Source organism: Schistocerca cancellata, chromosome 2 (genome assembly GCF_023864275.1).
Source record: "Schistocerca cancellata isolate TAMUIC-IGC-003103 chromosome 2, iqSchCanc2.1, whole genome shotgun sequence".
Classification (NCBI taxonomy): domain Eukaryota; kingdom Metazoa; phylum Arthropoda; class Insecta; order Orthoptera; family Acrididae; genus Schistocerca; species Schistocerca cancellata.
The window spans coordinates 1,150,122,805-1,150,142,680 of record NC_064627.1 but is presented as its reverse complement, the minus strand read 5'-3'; the positions used below and the strand labels follow the sequence as shown (position 1 = coordinate 1,150,142,680).

Genomic DNA, 19,876 nt, shown 5'->3' with positions numbered 1-19,876 from the left:
TTCAATCAGAAATTTGTGCTACTGCTGTAGGTTAACATTAAACACACACTTCCTGTTGCCCATTGCTAAACAACGAGAGAAAAAGAAAACGGAGATACAATAATCCAAAACGTATAGATGAAAGCTACACAAACACGTTGGCCCTGTTCCGTCGCCAAACGATCAGAAGTTAAGTGACAAGGTGTGGCGGAACCCGCAGCCATTCGTCTGCATCGACGTCAGCGCTCGTTCCGAGATGCCCTGAGGAGTTTAAAAACGCCAAGGTCTAAAATAACGAAAATATTCGCCAGTCATCAAACCTCGAATACTTTCGCAGTGCCGGACGTTATTTCGAGCCGGCCGAGGTGGCCGAGTGGTTGTAGGCGCTACAGTCCGGAACCGAGCGACCGCTACGGTCGCAGGTTCGAATCCTGCCTCGGGCACGTATGTGTGTGATGTTCTTAGGTTAGTTAGGTTTAAGTAGTTCTAAGTTCTAGGGGCTTGATGACCACAGCAGTTAAGTTCCATAGTGCTCAGAGCCATTTGAACCATTTTGAACATTATCCCGAACAGCACTACACAAACTAAGACGTGTGGTAAGCGTACAGCATACGTTTTCAAAATCGTACTGGAAATCGACGTCAGTCATGTGTGTAGGAGTAACTCCGTGTGCGGACAGCCTACGGCACCCAGATTCAGTAACTGTTCTTCATTGGTTACCCCACTGGCCTTGCTGTGTGCCACATTCGGCACTGTAGGCAGGAGAGCTCGCTTCTGAGCTCGGCGCCACGGCGACTGAGCTCCCGGTTGCCGCCCGCACCAGAAGGAAGCGCCAGTGCAGGTCTCGTCGGCGCCCTAGCGTGAGTGATACGTAACGCACGCAGGACACACATGTCCTCGTCGGCGTAGTGGGGGGAGCGGGAAGACTGCCTTAATACTGAGTGCAGTGCGCGGCCGCTCCAGTCTGCAGAGGCGGCGCCAGGACGACGACATGGAGGGCGCGGCAGAGAAGGCGGAGCAGGGCCCGGGGCAGGGGGCCAGGCCCACGGTGGGCTTCAGCGACGAGGCCGTCGCCTACGAGGTGACCAGCCTCGAGTCCGAGTCGGTGATTTCCGACCAGCGCGCCATGGGCACCCCCAACCGCAGGATGAACCCGCACCCCAGGGCCTCCGCCAGCCCCATCTCCATCCTGCTGCTGTGGTAAGCGGGAGGCGCACCGAGCTTTCAGTGTTTCCACGTTTGTCACTGGCCTGCTTGTCAGTCCTTCTTTACATTTGTGTGTTTCGGGTGTGCTCTCCAGTGCTCTACAAATGAGGTGTGAGATTACTTTGTGTACCTTTGTGGTAGACTATAGACGAGGAGGCTGCTACAAAGGCACAGAAACGCAGGCACCGACAACCACAGAGTAATAAGGGAGGCAAGAGCACAGGCAAAAAGGTCATCTACATCCACTTGAGTAGATCACATAACTAATGAGGAGGTATTGAATAGAAATGGGGAGAAGAGGAGTTTGTGGCACAACTTGATAAGAAGAAGGGACCGGTTGGTAGGACATGTTCTGAGGCATCAAGGGATCACCAATTTAGTATTTAAGGGCAGAGTGGAGGGTAAAAATTGTACAGGGAGACCAAGGGATGAATACACTAAACAGATTCAGAAGGATGTAGGATGCAGTAAGTACTGGGAGATGAAGAATCTTGCACAGGATAGGGTAGCATGGAGAGCTGCATCAAACCAGTTTCAGCACTGAAGACCACAACAACAACAACATCCACTTATTCAGGGTCCTCAGGAGGAATGGTCCTTATTATGGGATATGATAGGAGCGATCATTTGAGGCAGAAAAGCCCGGGAAACATGAGCTCTGAAATGCGTACCTTAAGACCTACGAGCACGTCCTCATCTTCGATACTGTGCAACAAATCTCGTCTCCTGCAAACAGTTAGTCCTAAAGAACAAACACGCCATCAAGGTTAGCTAATAGGATCATTCGGTAAACAGCACTCCTCGCCTGATCTCGTGCGGGACTTCGTGTGATGCGGTGAGCAAATAGGGCTGTGAGGCGCTACTTTAGTAGTGTGCGGCAAGTGGGAATTTGGACTGAGGCAGCAAGTGGTTTTTTTAAATTTTTGTTTACATGTCAAGTTCCGTAGGAACAAATTCAAGACCACATCTCCAAGGTCATGGAACGTGTCAGTACATGAAATTACAACATAAAATTAATAACAGATAAAAATAAAATTTTTATGAACCCGAAAAAGTCAGTCCGTAAGTTTAAGTGAAAGCAATCAACAATACAACAAGAATCAGCTTACTTTTTCAAGGAATTCCTCGACAGAATAGAAAGAGTGAACCATGAGAAAACCCTTCAGTTTCGATTTGAAAGCGCGTGAATTACTGCTAAGATTTTTTAATTCTTGTGGTAGCTTGTTGAAAATGGATGCAGCAGTATACTGCACACCTTTCTGCACAAAAGTTAAGGAAGTCCGAACCAAATTCAGGTTTGATTTCTGCCGAGTATTAACTGAATGAAAGCTCTTTATTCTTCGGAATAAGATAATATTGTTAACAAGAAATGACAGTAAGGAATATATATATATATATATATATATATATATATATATATATATTGAGAGGCCAATGTCAAATTACCCAGACTCGTGAACAGAGGTCGACAAGAGGTTCATGAACTCACACCACTTATTGCGCGAACCGCCCATTTTTTAGCCAAAAATATCCTTTTAGAATGGGAAGAGTTACCTCAAAATATAATACCGTACGACATAAGCAAACGAAAATAAGCAAAGCAGACTAATTTTCGTGTCGAACGATAACTCACTCGTGATACCGTTCGGATAGTAAAAATGGCAGCATTAAGTCTCTGAACAAGATCCCGAACGTGGGCTTTCCACGACAGTTTACTATCCATCTGAATACCTAGAAATCTGGACTGTTCAGTTTCACTAATCATATGCCCATTTTGTGAAATTAAAACGTCAGGTTTTGTTGAATTGCCTGTCAGAAACTGTAAAAACTGAGTCTCACTGTGATTACCGTTAGTTTATGTTCTACAAGCCATGAACTTGGGTCATGAACTGGACTATTTGAAACCGAACCAATGTCGCACACAACATCCTTTACTACCAAGCTAGTGCTATCAGTAAATAGAAATATTTTAGAGCTACTCAGACTACTAGAGGGCATACCATTTATATAAATAAGGAACAGGAGTGGCCCCAACACTGATCCCTGGGGCACCCCCCACTTGACCGTACCCCACTCAGACCCCACATTACAACCATTCTCAACAATGTGAATAATGACCTTTTGTTGCCTGTTGCTAAAGTAAGAGGTGAACCAATTGTGAGCTGCTCCCCGTATTCCGTAATGGTCCAACTTCTGGAGCAATATTTTGTGATCAACACAATCAGAAGCGCCTTAGTTAAATCAAAAAATATGCCTAGCGTTCGAAACCTTTTGTTTAACCCGTCCAGTACCTCGCAGAGAAAAGAGATTATAGCATTTTCAGTTGTTAAACGACTTCTAAAGCCAAACTGTACATTTGACAGCAAATCGTGTGATATAAAATGATCAATTATCCTTACATACACAGCATTTTCAATAGCTTTAGCAAACACTGATAGCATAGAAATCGGTCTAAAATTGTCTACATTATCCCTTTCTCCCTTTTTGTAAAGCGGCTTTACTACTGAGTACTTTAATCGTTCAGGAAACTGACCATTCCTAAAGGAAAAATTACGAATTGGCTAAATACAGGGCAAACATGCGTAGCACAGTACTTTAATACTCTGCTACACGCTCCATCAGAGCCATGAGAGTCCTTAGTGTTCAGTGATTTAATTATTGACTCAATCTCCCTCTCGTCTGTATCACAGAGGAGTATTTCAGATATCAATCTCAGAAAGGCATTTGCCAAGAAAGTTGTATGATTTTCTGTAGAAACTAAATTTTTATTTGATTCATCAGCAATGCTCAGAAAATAATTGTTAAATGCTGTACATATATCTGATTTATCAGTAACAGAAATATTATTACTGCGAACTGACTTTATATCATCAACCTTGTGCTGCTGACCAGACACTTCCTTCACAACTGACCATATGGCTTTAATTTTATCCTGTGAATTAGCTATTCTATTTGCACGCCACATACTCTTTGCTTCCTAATAAAATTTTTAAGCACCTTACAATACTGTTTGTAATGGGCTACTGCAGTTTGATTGTGACTACTTCTAACATTTTGATATAATTCCCGCTTTTTTCTACAAGATAATCTTATCCCACTAGTCAGCCACCCGGGCTGCCTGTTACTGCCAGTACTCTCAAAGAGCATGAGAAATGTGTTGAGCAAAGCATTAGATTTATCATCATGTCGTCGGCACTGTAAACATGCTGCCACTCTTGTTCCTTGACAAGATTTAAAAAACTCTCTATTGCTGTTGGATTAAGTTTCCTACATAGTCTGTAATTACATGTGACATTTGTTTGGGTACAAAAGCCTTTTAGTGTTAAAATTTGTGCATCATTGTCTGAAAGGCCATTAACGCTTTTACTAACAGAATACCCATCTAGTAATGAAGAATGAATAAAAATATTGTCTGTGGCTGTGCTACTGTTCCCCTGCACCCTAGTTGGAAAAAACAGAGTCTACATCAGATCATACGAATTTAGGACATCTACCAACATCTTTTCTCTTGCATCATCATACACAAAATTTATATTGAAGTCACCATATATAACTAATTTCTGGTACTTCCTACAAAGCAAATCAAGAACCCTCTCTAGCTTGAGCAGAAATGCTCTGAAGTCGGAGTTAGGGGACCTATAAACAACAACAATTAGAAGTTTAGTTTCACTAAATTCAGCTGCCCGTGCACAACATTCAAATATCTGTTCAGTGCAGTGTCGTGATACGTCTATGTACTCAAATGAAATACTGCTTTTTACGTACATAGCCACTCCACCACCCCGCAAGGAACACCTTGAAAAACAGCCAGCTAACACGTTTGTCCAGGTGAACGTGACGATTTTCTGGAGACCAGTACATGCAGTTATGGCGGTTTACAGCACCGTTCAATTTGAATTGCACCTCCTAAGGCCAAATAACAATCCCTACAAACCGTTCATCGGTGCGAAGCATGCCTTCAAACCACTCGCAGTACTCCATCCTTCGATCCGGGTCGTCCTCGTTTACTGCGTACAGCGATTTCGGAATGTACACTTTCCACTTTGCAGCCTTCAGAATTTGCCGTACGTTTGTTCGGCTTACCCCGCTTTCACGTGAGCCCTGCATCACAGATTTTTGAGGTGGTCCAGTGAAATGTTGTAACAACTGCTCTGGATGCTGGCCTTCACGTTTCTGGTCGGCCAGACCTTCTCTTACGCGCATCCCGAACAGTACTGTCGGCTTCGAATTTATCCCAATTACGATAAATTGTTGTACATTTTGGTACCTGAGTTTCGTACACATTACACCATTGCCGTTGTACTTCCATCACGTTTTCGTATTTCCAGTACCATTTCTGTACGGTTTTGCGTTGCTCACACAACAATCTTACTTCATTAATTGCTGCACTGTGATCTGCTGGAAAATGCGGGCCAAGACCTGTTGTGGGAAAAAAAAGAAAAGAAAAAAAAACGGACTACGTTACTGCTCAAAATTGCAACGATATGTCATTTTGTTCCAAAGATATTTACTGTCAAACTTTGTCTACATTTTTCTCGTCTCCTCTGTATTCTCCAAAATCATTCACCATTTTCTCTCTTATCTGAATACCCTTTATATCCTGAAACTGGCTTCAGCGTGACAACACCCCCTGATACTTCTACTTTTTTCTAGATATGAGAAGAGGAAGACTGACAATATGAAAGGAAAATTAAATAAGATCACTGGTAAGTCACGTGCCTGGTGATCGTCAGTCACCTAGCATTGCAAAGACTGGAATGCCCTCTGAGGTATTTTCCCCCGGCTCCTATTCTTGGTGTAGATATCCCTTTAGGTCAGTAATACTATGTAATCCTAACGGCTTTCCTGATTTCCAATATTCCAACTTAATTTTATTGGAAGAATTTTGGGAAAGTGTAGCATATCCGTTAAGGACACGGTGTGTTGAAGGCTAGTGCAAACCATTCTTGAGTAGTCTGTGTTATTCATAAATGCGATGCAAAGCTACAAGCCATCGCTTACTTGAAGCATAAATATATGTCTGAGTGAAGATAAATGTTATTAACTTTACATCGAGAAAAATATTATCGTGGCAATAGCTTTCAAATCGTGTGCTGCTTACACGAGTCTTCTGTATGAATTAGTGAATTTACTCACTGCACTTTTGTTGCCCTATGCATGTAATCACTTTCAGAAGTCAAAGTAGTAATCAAATTAACTAATTTAATAATAATGAACCTTAAATTGCTGGTTTAGCCATGTACATCAGCAATAAAATAAAAAGAGTGCATAGTAGATGGGGAATGAATGAGAACAATGGCGTATTTAAGTTTACAAAATAATGACAGGTTTTATTAAACCTTTAGTAACTACAACTTTCTGGAGATCAGCTGATAAATCTTACACGAAAATGACAAAGACAAATATGTTTGATAGGCAAAGCATACATTGGGGGTGGAAGCTACATAAATTCTTTCCTGAAATAATCCCTTCTACAAGGTAGTCTGACTTTGTTTATATGAGTCGCCTGTGTGGCCCAACTCTATTTAAATGGAATCAACTACGATCAACTGTAGCACTAACTACGGCTCATCTGAGAGCACGCAGCTGTGAATACCACTCAACAGTCCCGCGCCGACGCGGCAGTACTTTCTACCCTCTTCACGTTGATTCAGGCGGCAGCCAAAATCGGCGCGCTCTTTGCTAGGGGCGGTGCGCTGTGGCAGTTGTAAGGTTCTGACGCCTCCACGAAAACATGCAAACTGCACGGTCTGGCGCTCCGATTACCAGAACGTGGGAAACTTCCCTATCAGAGCCCTGAAACCCAGCAAACTTCGGTGTGAGGTGCACCCGTTCCTGGTCTGACGCAACCAATTTGACTCACAGGAACGATGGTGTGGGCCGGAGTTGTCAAATGTCGGACTACTGACTCAGGACGTGTAAGTTCACCCTCGTGACACACGATACATCTGAAATGATATGCATTCCCACTGTCGGTACAGTTGGAAACTGCCACCGGCTTTTAGTCCGCAGAAAAATACGGGGAAGTGACCTGAAGTTCTCCAGCAGGGGAGGACCAGAAGAACCACAACCACTTTCCATCAAGCCTCGCTACGGGAGCCAAATTAGCAAACCAGTCTGTCTGCATTCTACTCATTGAACCTCCCCTCTTGACTGTTCTGTTGGCCTCGTAGCCGGTCCAGAAACAGCACTGGTGTTCTCACGTCTCTCCTTTGCATACACCGAGAGGAGCCAATCAGCGCCTCCAGATTTCTCTTGTGTGGAAGAAGAAGACTTTAGACCGGGCAAGCGTTGTTCTCGCGGTAAGCATGGCCTCGTTTTGGCAAAAAACATCTACCTAGACAGGTCCACAGTCCCTCACACATGGAGTGATAAGATCTTTTCAGGTCGACCATTTACAGTTTCTGAAAGAAGGCTGTTAAGCTTCCCAGACAGTGTCATGGCCGTGAAATATACGTTTATGCCGCTCACTAAAAGAACCTGGCGTCAGGGTGGAGGGGGACCGTCACAGTCATACCTCCATTAGACGCGTACCCCAGCTGCTCTGTCTCTATTGTCCCAGCTTCTAACATGAGACTGCATGGAGTTTTATGACCTTCCCACCATTTTCACAAAAGCTCATTTTCCAGCAGTCTCTCAAAACACTTACTCCACCCACTATCAGCCATCCCAACCATTTTCCTCGATAGACTGGCGCCTGGCCCAGGTGAAATGTTTTGCGAAAAGGCGCGCCCCTGTCGGACCCTATAGGAAGGAGGGCAGAGCTTCCACCGTCAGCCCCTCTGCAAGTAAGGACCACTGAACACTGTTCCCCAGCATCACCTGCACGACCAGGTCGCTGCGCTCAGTATGTATGGCCCCCAATTTAGCTCACTCCGTCTTCTCGTTTGCCTCTGCTATGCCCCCCCCCCCCCAAGTACAAGCTCCCTTCAGGGTACAAGAACATTCTGCACCAAAAACTCTCTATCAATAAAAAGTCATTAACCACACGCAGCAAAAGTAGTACTGGGGAACACCACCGACAGTGCGGTTAAAGTGAGTATTGGCGTGCCTCACCGAAGGAAGACGCGCTGCAGCGACTAAGCCGTTATGACATACATTAAATGTATTCACAATTGCGAATATGGCAACCATCAGCTGTATAATGGAATGACAATGAAAATTTGTGCTCGGCCTGGACTCGAACCTGGATTTCCCGCTTATCACGAGCAGTCTCCTTACCACTGGCAACCGGAGCGTGACTCATGGCCAGACCCAAACTCCTGTATGCGATCAACCACGTGTCTACATCCTGTGTTCGTACATCCGTTACGTATATTCCCGTACTGGAGAAACATTTTGCTTGGAAGTCGCTTGCCCGGCGTCAGTGGAAAACTACGACATTGCAGTGCCTGTGTTATTTAGAAATGTGATGCAGAGTTCCTTCAGACACGCATTCTCAACCAACTCCAGCAATAGACGCTACGAGAGCTGCGTTCTGCATCACGCAGAGGTCTGCTTTCGAAATCTAAAAGAGTGTGTGTTCCGAGAACAGACCAACAACATATTACTTCCTCCCGTATAAGGCACACTAAATGACCACAACGAAAAAATCAGAGCTCATGAGGAGCTTCACCAAAAACCATTCGCGATTTGAGCAGGGTAGGATGAAAAGAGAGTGGTACCAGACGCACCCTCCGCCAGGTGTCTTGGGAAGTCGATGTACACGAGGCGTGTTGTCAGCGGGACTTCTAATCTACATTCCGTGCTTTATTCTTTTCACAGTGACATGCGGGTTCGGAACAGGAGGCACAACCGTATGTGAATGCAGAAAAGATGATGAAGAATATTTGACCTATGAAAGAACTTCCAATTTTTGGCAGAGTGTTCAATGTAACGATCGATAGTTCATTTTTTAAGAAGAAAAGTGTGAAGAAACATACCAAGCACTTCTTTGCGATCCATGATATTTCTATTACTTGCTTCGCGATTAACGTTTCACATCACATGATGTTAATTTGTAGTTTTGTTCTTAGCGAAATTGTAGGATCTCAGGTTGAGAGTACTTAACGTGATGTAACACCAGATCTACACCTACATCTACATGGTTACTCTGCAATTCACACTTAAGTGCCTGGCAGAGGGTTCATCGAACCATTTTCATACTACTTCTCTACCATTCCACTCTCGAATGGGGCGTGGGAAAAAGGAACACCTAAATCTTACCGTTCGAGCTCTGATTTCTCTAATTTTATCGTGATGATCATTTCCCTCTACGTAGGTGGGTTTCAACAAAATATTTTCGCATCCGGAAGAGAACGTTGGTGATTGAAATCTCGTAAATAGATCTCGCCGCAAAGAAAACCGCCTTTGTTTCAGTGACTGCCACCCCAACTCGCGTATCATATCAGTGACACTCTCACCCCTATTGTGCGATAACACGAAACGAGCTGCCCTTCTTTGCACTTTTTCGATGTCCTCCGTCAATCCTACCTGGTAAGGATCCCATACCGCGCAACAATATTCCAGCAGAGGACGACAAGTGTAATGTAGGCTGTCTCTTTAGTGGGTTTGTCGCATGCTCTAAGTGTTCTGCCAACAAAGCGCAGTCTTTTTTTCGCCTTCCTCGCAATATTATCTGTGTGGTCTTTCCAATTTAACTTGCTCGTAATTGTAATTCCTAGGTATTTAGGCGAATTGACAGCCCTTAGATTTGTGCGATTTATCGTATACCCAAAATTTATCGGATTTCTTTTTAGTACCCATGTGGATGACCTCGCACTTTTCTTTGTTTAGTGCTAATTGCACTTTTCGCACCATACATAAATTCTCTCTCGATCATTTCGTAATTGGAATTGATCGTCTGATGATTTTACCAGACGGCAAACTGCAGAGTCATCTGCAAACAATCTAAGGGGGCTGCTCATCTACATCTACATCTACATGATTACTCTGCAATTCACATTTAAGTGCTTGGCAGAGGATTCATCGAACCACAATCATACTATCTCCCTACCATTCCACTCCCGAACAGCGCGTGGGAAAAACGAACACCTAAACCTTTCTGTTCGAGCTCTGATTTCTCTTATTTTATTTTGATGATCGTTCCTACCTATGTAGGTTGGGCTCAACAAAATAGTTTCGCATTCGGAAGAGAAAGTTGGTGACTGAAATTTCGTAAATAGATTATCACCTAGATCATTTAAGTAAATCAGGAACAGCAGAGGGCCAATGTCACTACCTTGCGGAGCGCCAGATATCACTTCTGTTCTACTCGATGATTTACCGTCTATCACTACGAACTGTGACCTCTCTGAGAGGAAATCACGAATCCAGTCACACAACTGAGACGATACTCCATATGCACGCAATTTGATTAATAGTCGCTTGTGAGGAACGGTATCAAAAGCCTTCTGGAAATCCATGAATATGGAATCGATCTGAGATCCCTTGTCCACTGCACTCATTACTTCATGGGAATAAAGAGCTAGCTATGTTGCACAAGAACGATATTTTCTGAATCCGTGTTGGTTATGTATCAATAAGTCATTTTCTTCAAGGTGATTCATAATGTTCGAGTACAGTATATGCTCCAAAATGCTACTGCAAATTGAGGTCAGTGAAATGGGTCTGTAATTCAATGGGTTACTCCTATTTCCTTTCTTGAATATTGGTGTGACTTGTGCTACTTTCCAGTCTTTAGGAACAGACCTTTCGTCAAATGAGCGGTTGCCTATGATTGCTAAGAAAGGCGCTATTGTGTCTGCATGCTCTGAAAGAAACCTGATTGGTATACCATCTGGACCGGAAGACTTGCCTTCCTTAAGTGATTTCAGTTGTTTCGCTACGCCGTAGATATCTAATTTTATGTCACTCGTGCTAACAGTTGTTCTGGTTTCGAATTCTGGAATATTTACTTCGTCTTCTTTCGTGAAGGAATTACGGAAAACTGTATTTAGTAACTCTGCTTTAGTGGCACCAGCATCAGTAACATTTCCATCGCTATCGCGCAGCGACGGCTTTGATTGTTTTTTTGCCACTGGTGTACTTTACATACGACCAGAATCTCTTTGGGTTTTCTACCATATTTTGAGACAACTGACGTCCGCACTAAATTTCGAGCTTCCGTGAAACTTAGCCGGTCTCAGGGATTTTGCGTTCTTCTGGATTTGGCACGCTTTTTTCGTTGCTTCTGCAATAGTGTTCTGACGTGTTTTTTGTACCATGGCGGATCAGTCCCGTCTCTTATTAACTTATGCGGTATGAATCTATCTATTGCTGTCAATACTGTGTTTTGAATTTGAGCCATATCTGGTCTACACTTACATAATTAGCTTGGAAGGAATGGAAACTCTCTCTTAGGAAGGCATCAAGCGAATTTTTATCTGCTGTTTTAAACAGATATATTTTGCGTTTACTTTTAGTGGTTTTGGTCGATATGGTTTTGAGCCACGCTACAATGACCTTATGTTCACTAGTCCCTGTATCCGTCATGACGCTCTCTATTAGATCAGGATTATTTGTGGCCAAGAGGTAAAGTGTGTTTTCACAACCATTTACAATTCGTGTGGGCTCATGAACTAATTGTTCAAAGTAATTCTCAGAGAAAGCATTTAGTACAATTTCAGAAGATGTTTTCTGTCTACCACCGGCTTTGAGCATGTATTTTCACCAACAAATCGAGATGGTTCAAATGGCTCTGAGCACTATGGGACTTAACATCTATGGTCATCAGTCCCCTAGAACTTAGAACTACTTAAACCTAACTAACCTAAGGACAGCACACAACACCCAGTCATCACGAGGCAGAGAAAATCCCTGACCCCGCCGGGAATCGAACCCGGGAACCCGGGCGTGGGAAGCGAGAACGCTACCGCACGACCACGAGCTGCGGACAAATCGAGAGTAGATTGAAGTCTCCACCAGTTCTAACTGCATGAGTGGGGTACTTATTTGTAATGAGATTCAAGTTTTCTTTGAAGCGTTCAGCTATTATATCATCTGAGTCGGGGGATCGGTAAAAGGAGCCAATTATTATTTTGGTATGGCTGTTGAGCATAACTTCTACCCATAGTAATTCGCAGGAACTATCTATTTCGACTTTACTACAAGATAAACTACTACCAACAGACGCAAACACACCACCACCTACTTTATTTAATCTATCCTTTCTGAACACGGTTAGCGCCTCTGTAAAAATTTCGGCAGAATTTATCTCCGGCTTTAGCCAGCTTTCTGTTCCTACAGCGCTCCTACAGCATATTATTGTACCTCGTAACAGAGGAATGGCAAAACCCTTTGGGAAACAGTGTGGAGTTCGACCAGCATGCACATCATTCTTGATACTCGCCGATACGCTTTTTTCATTCGGACAAATTTCAGATTCGCCATCGAACAGGGACATGGGGAACAATGCAAACGCTAAGAAGTTATTAAACCTCAGCCCTTCGAAACGAAGATCAAAATACTGACAGGCAGGAATCGTCAGCACATTTCACGTGTAATAACTGGTCAAGTAAATTTGGCAAACTTCGTAGGAAACCATGACCTATGAGACATAGATCTTCCATTCTCTCGTAATAAATGTTGCAGTGATTAAATTTGGAAATTTAACGTTATCGGCCTTGCTGGGAACCGAGGCCATATACCTGCCATGTTGCTGTTGTGGTATTCATTTTGCAGCTAAGCTACTATCTGTTGGTTGTCCGTCCTCTTTTAGAATTCTAGTGCGTGATGTGGGATCCTTACCAGATAGGACTGACGGAGTACATCGAAAAAGTGCGAAGAAGGGCAGCTCGTTTTGTATTATCGCGAAACATGGAAGAGAGTGTCACAGAAATGATACAGTATTTGGACTGGAAGTCATTAAAAGAAAGGCGTTTTTCGTTGCGACGGAATCTTTTCACGATATTCCAATCACCAACTTTCTCCTCCCAATGCGAAAATATTTTGTTGACAGCGACCTACATAGGGAGGAACGATCACCACGATAAAGTAAAGGAAATCAGCGCTCGTACGGAAAGATATAGGTGTTCATTCTTTCCGCTCGCTATACGAGATTGGAATAATAGAGAATTGTGAAAGTGGTTCGATCAACCCTCTACCAGGCACTTACATGTGATTTGCAGAGTATCCATGTAGATGTAGATGTAGATGTAAATTAACTACTGCATCGTACATCCATCTGAACCTACATACTAACGTCAAACCTTGTTGGCCTCCTCTACAAATGTTAGTCTCCACACTTTCATCAGTTATCAAAGCAAGCATTCTTACATGTCGAAGACCTTGTCCTATCCAGTGGTCCCTTGTTTTAGTCAAAAACGTCAGCCTGGCATAAACGGAGTGTGTGATGATGACAATACAAAGTTTTATGACTGTGTCAATGTGAGAGAGCGAAGCCTGGTTCGGAAACCACTAAATCGGAAGTTATGAGCGTATAACAGAAAATTTGTAATTCCCCATTGGTCTGCCCCTGATGCTAAGAATACAAATAAGTACATTAATAAATTACTTTTAGTTATTTTTAGGGTCTGTTTTGAGCGATGTACAAACTGACCCCTCTAAGCTCCAAGTGGACTCGAGAATCGGAATGCAATCGCTAAAGAAACGAACAATTCAATAAGTATCGTCGTATCAGGATTTTTAAAATACTGGATAGTACACTAAGGAATATGACGCAAACGAATATTGATGTAACTGAATTACGGGCAGCAAGCCACTCTCAATTCTGAAGTACATCGGAAGATATCCTTAGTTTGACAGGATTGTTAATGTATTATCTGCTGCAATGACTCCGAAACAAATCAACGGTGTGGAATTGGACCAAGTAGGATACAAAACTATTCACAGCCGTACATCTCATCGTCATCAGCTATAACGATACATCGCATTGTCATTAAGGAGGGGGGGGGATGTCAACGAAAATGTAAAAATTTATCTCAAAAAACATTGCAGCCGTAGCTATTAATGTACAGATCCAAAATTTTGCACATGAAATGAAAAAGAGTTGTTCAAAAAATTCCGGAACATTCGTAATTTCTCGCCAATAGTGTGTTGGAGCGAAATGCGGTTGGTATCCCTGCACAAGCCTGTGTTTAACGTGTAACTTCCGTAAGTTTCCGCACATTCGTACCTGTTGGTGAGTGACTATTGCACAAAAAAACCAAATCACTGCGCGGTCTCATACTCCGTACTCTGCTGATCTGGCCGCTGCGGACCTGATTTTATTTCCATAGTTGAAAACCTCGTTGAATGAACGAAGAGTTGCAACGATGGAAGAGAGAAACGAAAATTCGCAGTCGGCGCTTCTCGCGATCGAGAAAGAGGCGAACCAAGGCTGGTTCCGGAAGTGGAAACGGCGACGGGAGCGATGTGTCAGTCGTGGGGCAGAGTATTGGGAGGCGACCGTGCACAGTAAGTAAAAGGTGAGCGCAGAAAAAGTTTGTGGATAAAGTTCCGGAATTTTAGAACAGACTTCGTACTTCAACGGAAAAGTATAATAGCCGGCCGGTGTGGCCGAGCGGTTCTAGGCGCTTCTGTCTGCAACCGCGCGACCGCTACGATCGCAGGTTCGAATCCTGCCTCGGGCATGGATGTGTGTGATGTCCATAGGTTAGTTAGGTTTAAGTAGTTCTAAGTTCTAGGGGACTGATGACCTCAGCAGTTTAAGTCCCATAGTGCTCAGAGCCCTTTGAACCAAAAATATAATAAAAGAGGTAGGATTAATATTTTGCCAGAAATTTCAATTTTTAATTCTTTTACTGTCTTTCTTATAAAAAGCCATAACTCAAATTCTAATCATGCAACGAATTTTAAAATTTTATTGAAGTGTCCGTAGCAAGTTATAAGACTATCGAATACACTCATTGATTTACAGGGCAAATTGTATTATTAACAGAGTTTTGAACTTTGCATATCCAAAATTAAGCTTTCTTTCTACATACAACCTCAAAAAATCAGAATGTAATTGCAGGGTCTCGTATTTTTCAGTTACAATGAGACAGCAACATGTTTCGAACAGCTCCTGAAAATTTCATATCATTAGCGCAAAAGATGCAAAACCGACAAAATAGGGTTCAAAGATTTTCTTTTCATACTTCCACGTCTAATAAGCTCACCTCAATTTTAAGATCCTCCATACTCCTCATTCTCCAGGCTTCTCTTCTCTCCCCTTCGAATCTGCCTGGCCTGTATTTGTAAGTAAGACAATGATTTTTCATCTTTCTTGACCCTGCCGTCATCGATGGCGTAAAATGCCTTTATTGTAAGCACACCTGAATCTAGACCAGCTCCCTTCAGCACTTCAATTCTGTCATCATTTCCATCATTAAACCGTAAAACTGCGTCGGAGACACCTATGTTGAGTACTCCAAATGCAAAAATTTCTCCTTTTTGAGCGTCTAACCTAAATTAAATTACTGAGGCTTTCATTTGCATTCTGTGTCTTTCGATGAAGGCACTTCCTCGGAAAATCAGTGTCTGCAAGAAACCTGCAATTTGGCTTAACTGCATTCATCAATTACACTCACAAAAGTTCTGGTGAAGCAATCAGTTTCCAAATGTCGGAAACGGTGAAAGTGGTTGCCACTGCACAATTTAAACAGTTAAATATTTTAAAGGAATTTCTAAAGCTGCTATCACGATACAATTCTCACACGACACAGACTAAACTCTGTACATTAAGAAAATATCATTTTTGAAAAATCGACTTTTCGGACGCGAAACCATTACATCTGCGCTACCACAGACAGGAAAATTTGGCTGTGTTACTCTCGTATCCCCGATAGTATTGAAGGCTGTACTGAAGCCAGCTCTCCGTACATTCGTGACTGGATGTAAGCTTATGACGCAAATCTCTGAAATGACCGACAGCCAGGTTTTGCGCGCCTTTCCACAGGAGACTACAACATAGAATTTACACAACTCTTATCTTCCGATACGTGTGTTACAAGGACAACTTGTCATTACTCCGATGTTATTCCGAACAATAAGTTTTATGCGTAAGTTACTCGCTGCCAACAAGAACCTGCTTTGTTATTAGCATAATGCCTGTTCTGTCCAGCGTAGCCTTCACGATCCAAGGTCAAATGTTAAACGGCCTACAGTCTATATAAGATTACAGAGCCTGTAACTGGCGTACAGGAAGCCTGGACAACGAAAGGAACTAATTGTTTGAGGTGTGCTACAGACGGATGCTGAAAACTGAGTGGACACACGTTTAAGAAGTGAGGAGACCTCCGCACAATCGACCAGGAAATGAATGTGAGGAAAACGGTAACAATAAAAGGGGACAGGATGACAGAATGTGTGTTAGGACATCGGGGAATAACTTTTAAGGTACTATAGGAGTCGTCGAGTTTAAAAACTACAATGAAGTTTATGGCTGGAGGCTTCCGAAAAGAATCGTGTGAGTTCATGTCTCGTGATGACTTCGTTACAGCCAGGATATCTTCGTGATCATATGGCTCCCTCTGCTTCTTGGCTTTACACAATCATTTTCCTCGAAGTGTCCCTTGTGACTGGGCAATAGCTACCCAACACAAAACCTTCGGAGCAAATGAAGAAGGCCTAACTTTCTAGGCGCTACAGTCTGGAGCCGAGCGACCGCTACGGTCGCAGGTTCGAATCCTGCCCGGGGCATGGATGTGTGTGATGTCGTTAGGTTAGTTAGGTTTAATTAGTTCTAAGTTCTAGGCGACTGATGACCTCAGAAGTTAAGTCGCATAGTGCTCAGAGCCATTTGAATCCATTTTTGAACTACACATCTTAAGCCAGTACGCCCGTAACTGAAGGTTACAACCTGACTCAAATAAAACAGAAGTTACATTTTTCATCCGCTCAGTAAATTGCCACACAAAGCCCATAATGTCTGTTTCGAGGGAGAAAAACTTCGCCAAAACATGCATAAAAATACCTTAGATCGCGACAGACATGGTACTTTCTTTTACGGAGCACCTAACACGAATAACTGCTAAGCTCAAGAGCAGAAATAGTGTTCTCCTTGGCTTCTGTGGAACTAGCTGGGAAGACTGGTATACTCAATGGCATAGTACTGTGTGTCCCTCTGACTTAATGGTCCATATATTAAAAAGACAGATATACTGATTAATGAAACCATGCGCACTGTTATCGGAGCCATACGATATATTCCCACATAGTGACTACCTATCTTCCTGATATCAGACGGAAGAGCGAGCTACTACGCGAATACCAGAAGATGGCTGATTCCACCAACCTTCCAATACTGAGCGACGTATTCCTGTGGAGCGAAAAAGGTTAAGATCAAGACATCCGACTCATATCATAGCAGGATTCTTACCGAAAATGAGTTCAATGCCTTCGACGAATGGGAACGCTGTTGCCAACAAAACTGTCATCCACAGTGCCTGTAACTTCCCCGTATCCTGGAAAAACACCAGGATTTGGCCGGCCTCGGACAATTTGGTCTATCTTGAACAGCATCCTGACGGGCTATGGAAGATGTACAGACACTTTCCGTTTATGACATTCGCTCAGAACTGTTACCATTGCTATAATATGCTGGAGAGCCCTGTTGAAATGTTGATATGTAGTCGTACAAATATCCTCGTAGACTGCGCAAACTCCGTAATTACAGACAGTGTCCTCAGTTACTGGGACACTCAGATGTTCAGGACGGGTGGTAGGGACACAGCATCGAGTGACATTATACTGAGTGCACTATCCGAAAATTACCTCGAGCAATTAAACAGAGAACCGACTCGTGGAGATAACATCTTGGACCTACTGGTAACAAACAGACCCGAACTTTTCGACTCTGTAAGTGCAGAACAGGGAATCAGTGATCATAAGGCCGTTGCAGCATCCCTGAATATGGAAGTTAATAGGAATATAAAAAAAGGGAGGAAGGTTTATCTGTTTAGCAAGAGTAATAGAAGGCAGATTTCAGACTACCTAACTGATCAAAACGAAAATTTCTGTTCCTACACTGACAATGTTGAGTGTTTATGGAAAAAGTTCAAGGCAATCGTAAAATGCGTTTTGGACAGGTACGTGCCGAGTAAAACTGTGAGGGACGGGAAAAACCCACCGTGGTACAACAACAAAGTTAGGAAACTACTGCGAAAGCAAAGAGAGCTTCACTCCAAGTTTAAACGCAGCCACAACCTCGCAGACAAACAGAAGCTAAACGATGTCAAAGTTAGCGTAAGGAGGGCTATGCGTGAAGCGTTCAGTGAATTCGAAAGTAAAATACTAGGTACCGACTTGACAGAAAATCCTAGAAAGTTCTGGTCTTACGTTAAATCAGTAAGTGGCTCGAAACATCATGTCCAGACACTCCGGGATGATGATGGCATTGAAACAGAGGATGACAAGCGTAAAGCTGAAATACTAAACACCTTTTTCCAAAGCTGTTTCACAGAGGAAGACTGCACTGCAGTTCCTTCTCTAAATCCTCGCACCAACGAAAAAATGGCTGACATAGAAATATGTGTCCAAGGAGCAGAAAAGCAACTGGAATCACTCAACAGAGGAAAGTCCACTGGACCCGACGGGATACCAATTCGATTCTACACGGAGTACGCAAAAGAACTTGCCCCCCTTCTAACAGCCGTGTACCGCAAGTCTCTAGAGGAACAGAAGGTTCCAAATGATTGGAAAAGAACACAGGTAGTCCCAGTCTTCAAGAAGGGTCGTCGAGCAGATGCGCAAAACTATAGACCTATATCTCTGACGTCGATCTGTTGTAGAATTTTAGAACATGTGTTTTGCTCGAGTATCATGTCGTTTTTGGAAACTCAGAATCTACTATGTAGGAATCAACATGGATTCCGGAAACAGCGATCGTGTGAGAGCCAACTCGCTTTATTTGTTCATGTGACCCAGAAAATATTAGATACAGGCTCCCAGGTAGATGCTATTTTTCTTGTCTTCCGGAAGGCGTTCGATACAGTTCCGCACTGTCGCCTGATAAGCAAAGTAAGAGCCTACGGAATATCAGACCAGCTGTGTGGCTGGATTGAAGAGTTTTTAGCAAACAGAACACAGCATGTTGTTATCAACGGAGAGACGTCTACAGACATTAAAGTAACCTCTGGCGTGCCACAGGGGAGTGTTATGGGACCATTGCTTTTCACAATATATATAAATGACCTAGTAGATAGTGTCGGAAGTTCCATGCGGCTTTTCGCGGATGATGCTGTAGTATACAGAGAAGTTGCAGCATTAGAAAATTGTAGCGAAATGCAGGAAGATCTGCAGCGGATAGGCACTTGGTGCATGCTGTGGCAACTGACCTTAACATAGACAAATGTAATGTATTGCGAATACATAGAAAGAAGGATCCTTTATTGTATGATTATATGATAGCGGAACAAACACTGGTAGCAGTTACTTCTGTAAAATATCTGGGAGTATGCGTGCGGAACTATTTGAAGTGGAATGATCATATAAAATTAATTGTTGGTAAGGCGGGTACCAGGTTGAGATTCATTGGGAGAGTCCTTAGAAAATGTAGTCCATCAACAAAGGAGGTGGCTTACAAAACGCTCGTACGACCTATACTTGAGTATTGCTCATCAGTGTGGGATCCGTACCAGATCGGGTTGACGGAGGAGATAGAGAAGATCCAAAGAAGAGCGGCGCGTTTCGTCACAGGGTTATTTGGTAACCGTGATAGCGTTACGGAGATGTTTAACAAACTAAAGTGGCAGACTCTGCAAGAGAGGCG

General features: G+C 43.2%; 1 protein-coding gene across 1 annotated transcript in view; it reads left to right on the top strand.

Moving 5' to 3' along the window:
- Positions 1-1,088: 1,088 nt before the first annotated feature.
- The window catches only part of LOC126163187 (ATP-binding cassette sub-family C member 4-like), a 310,113-nt gene continuing 291,325 nt past the window's right edge, over positions 1,089-19,876 (top strand). The window contains exon 1 of the mRNA XM_049920140.1: positions 1,089-1,179. Within this exon, the coding sequence (XP_049776097.1) occupies positions 1,106-1,179 (74 nt within the window). The 5' untranslated portion in view covers positions 1,089-1,105. The remainder of the gene's footprint in view (positions 1,180-19,876) is intronic.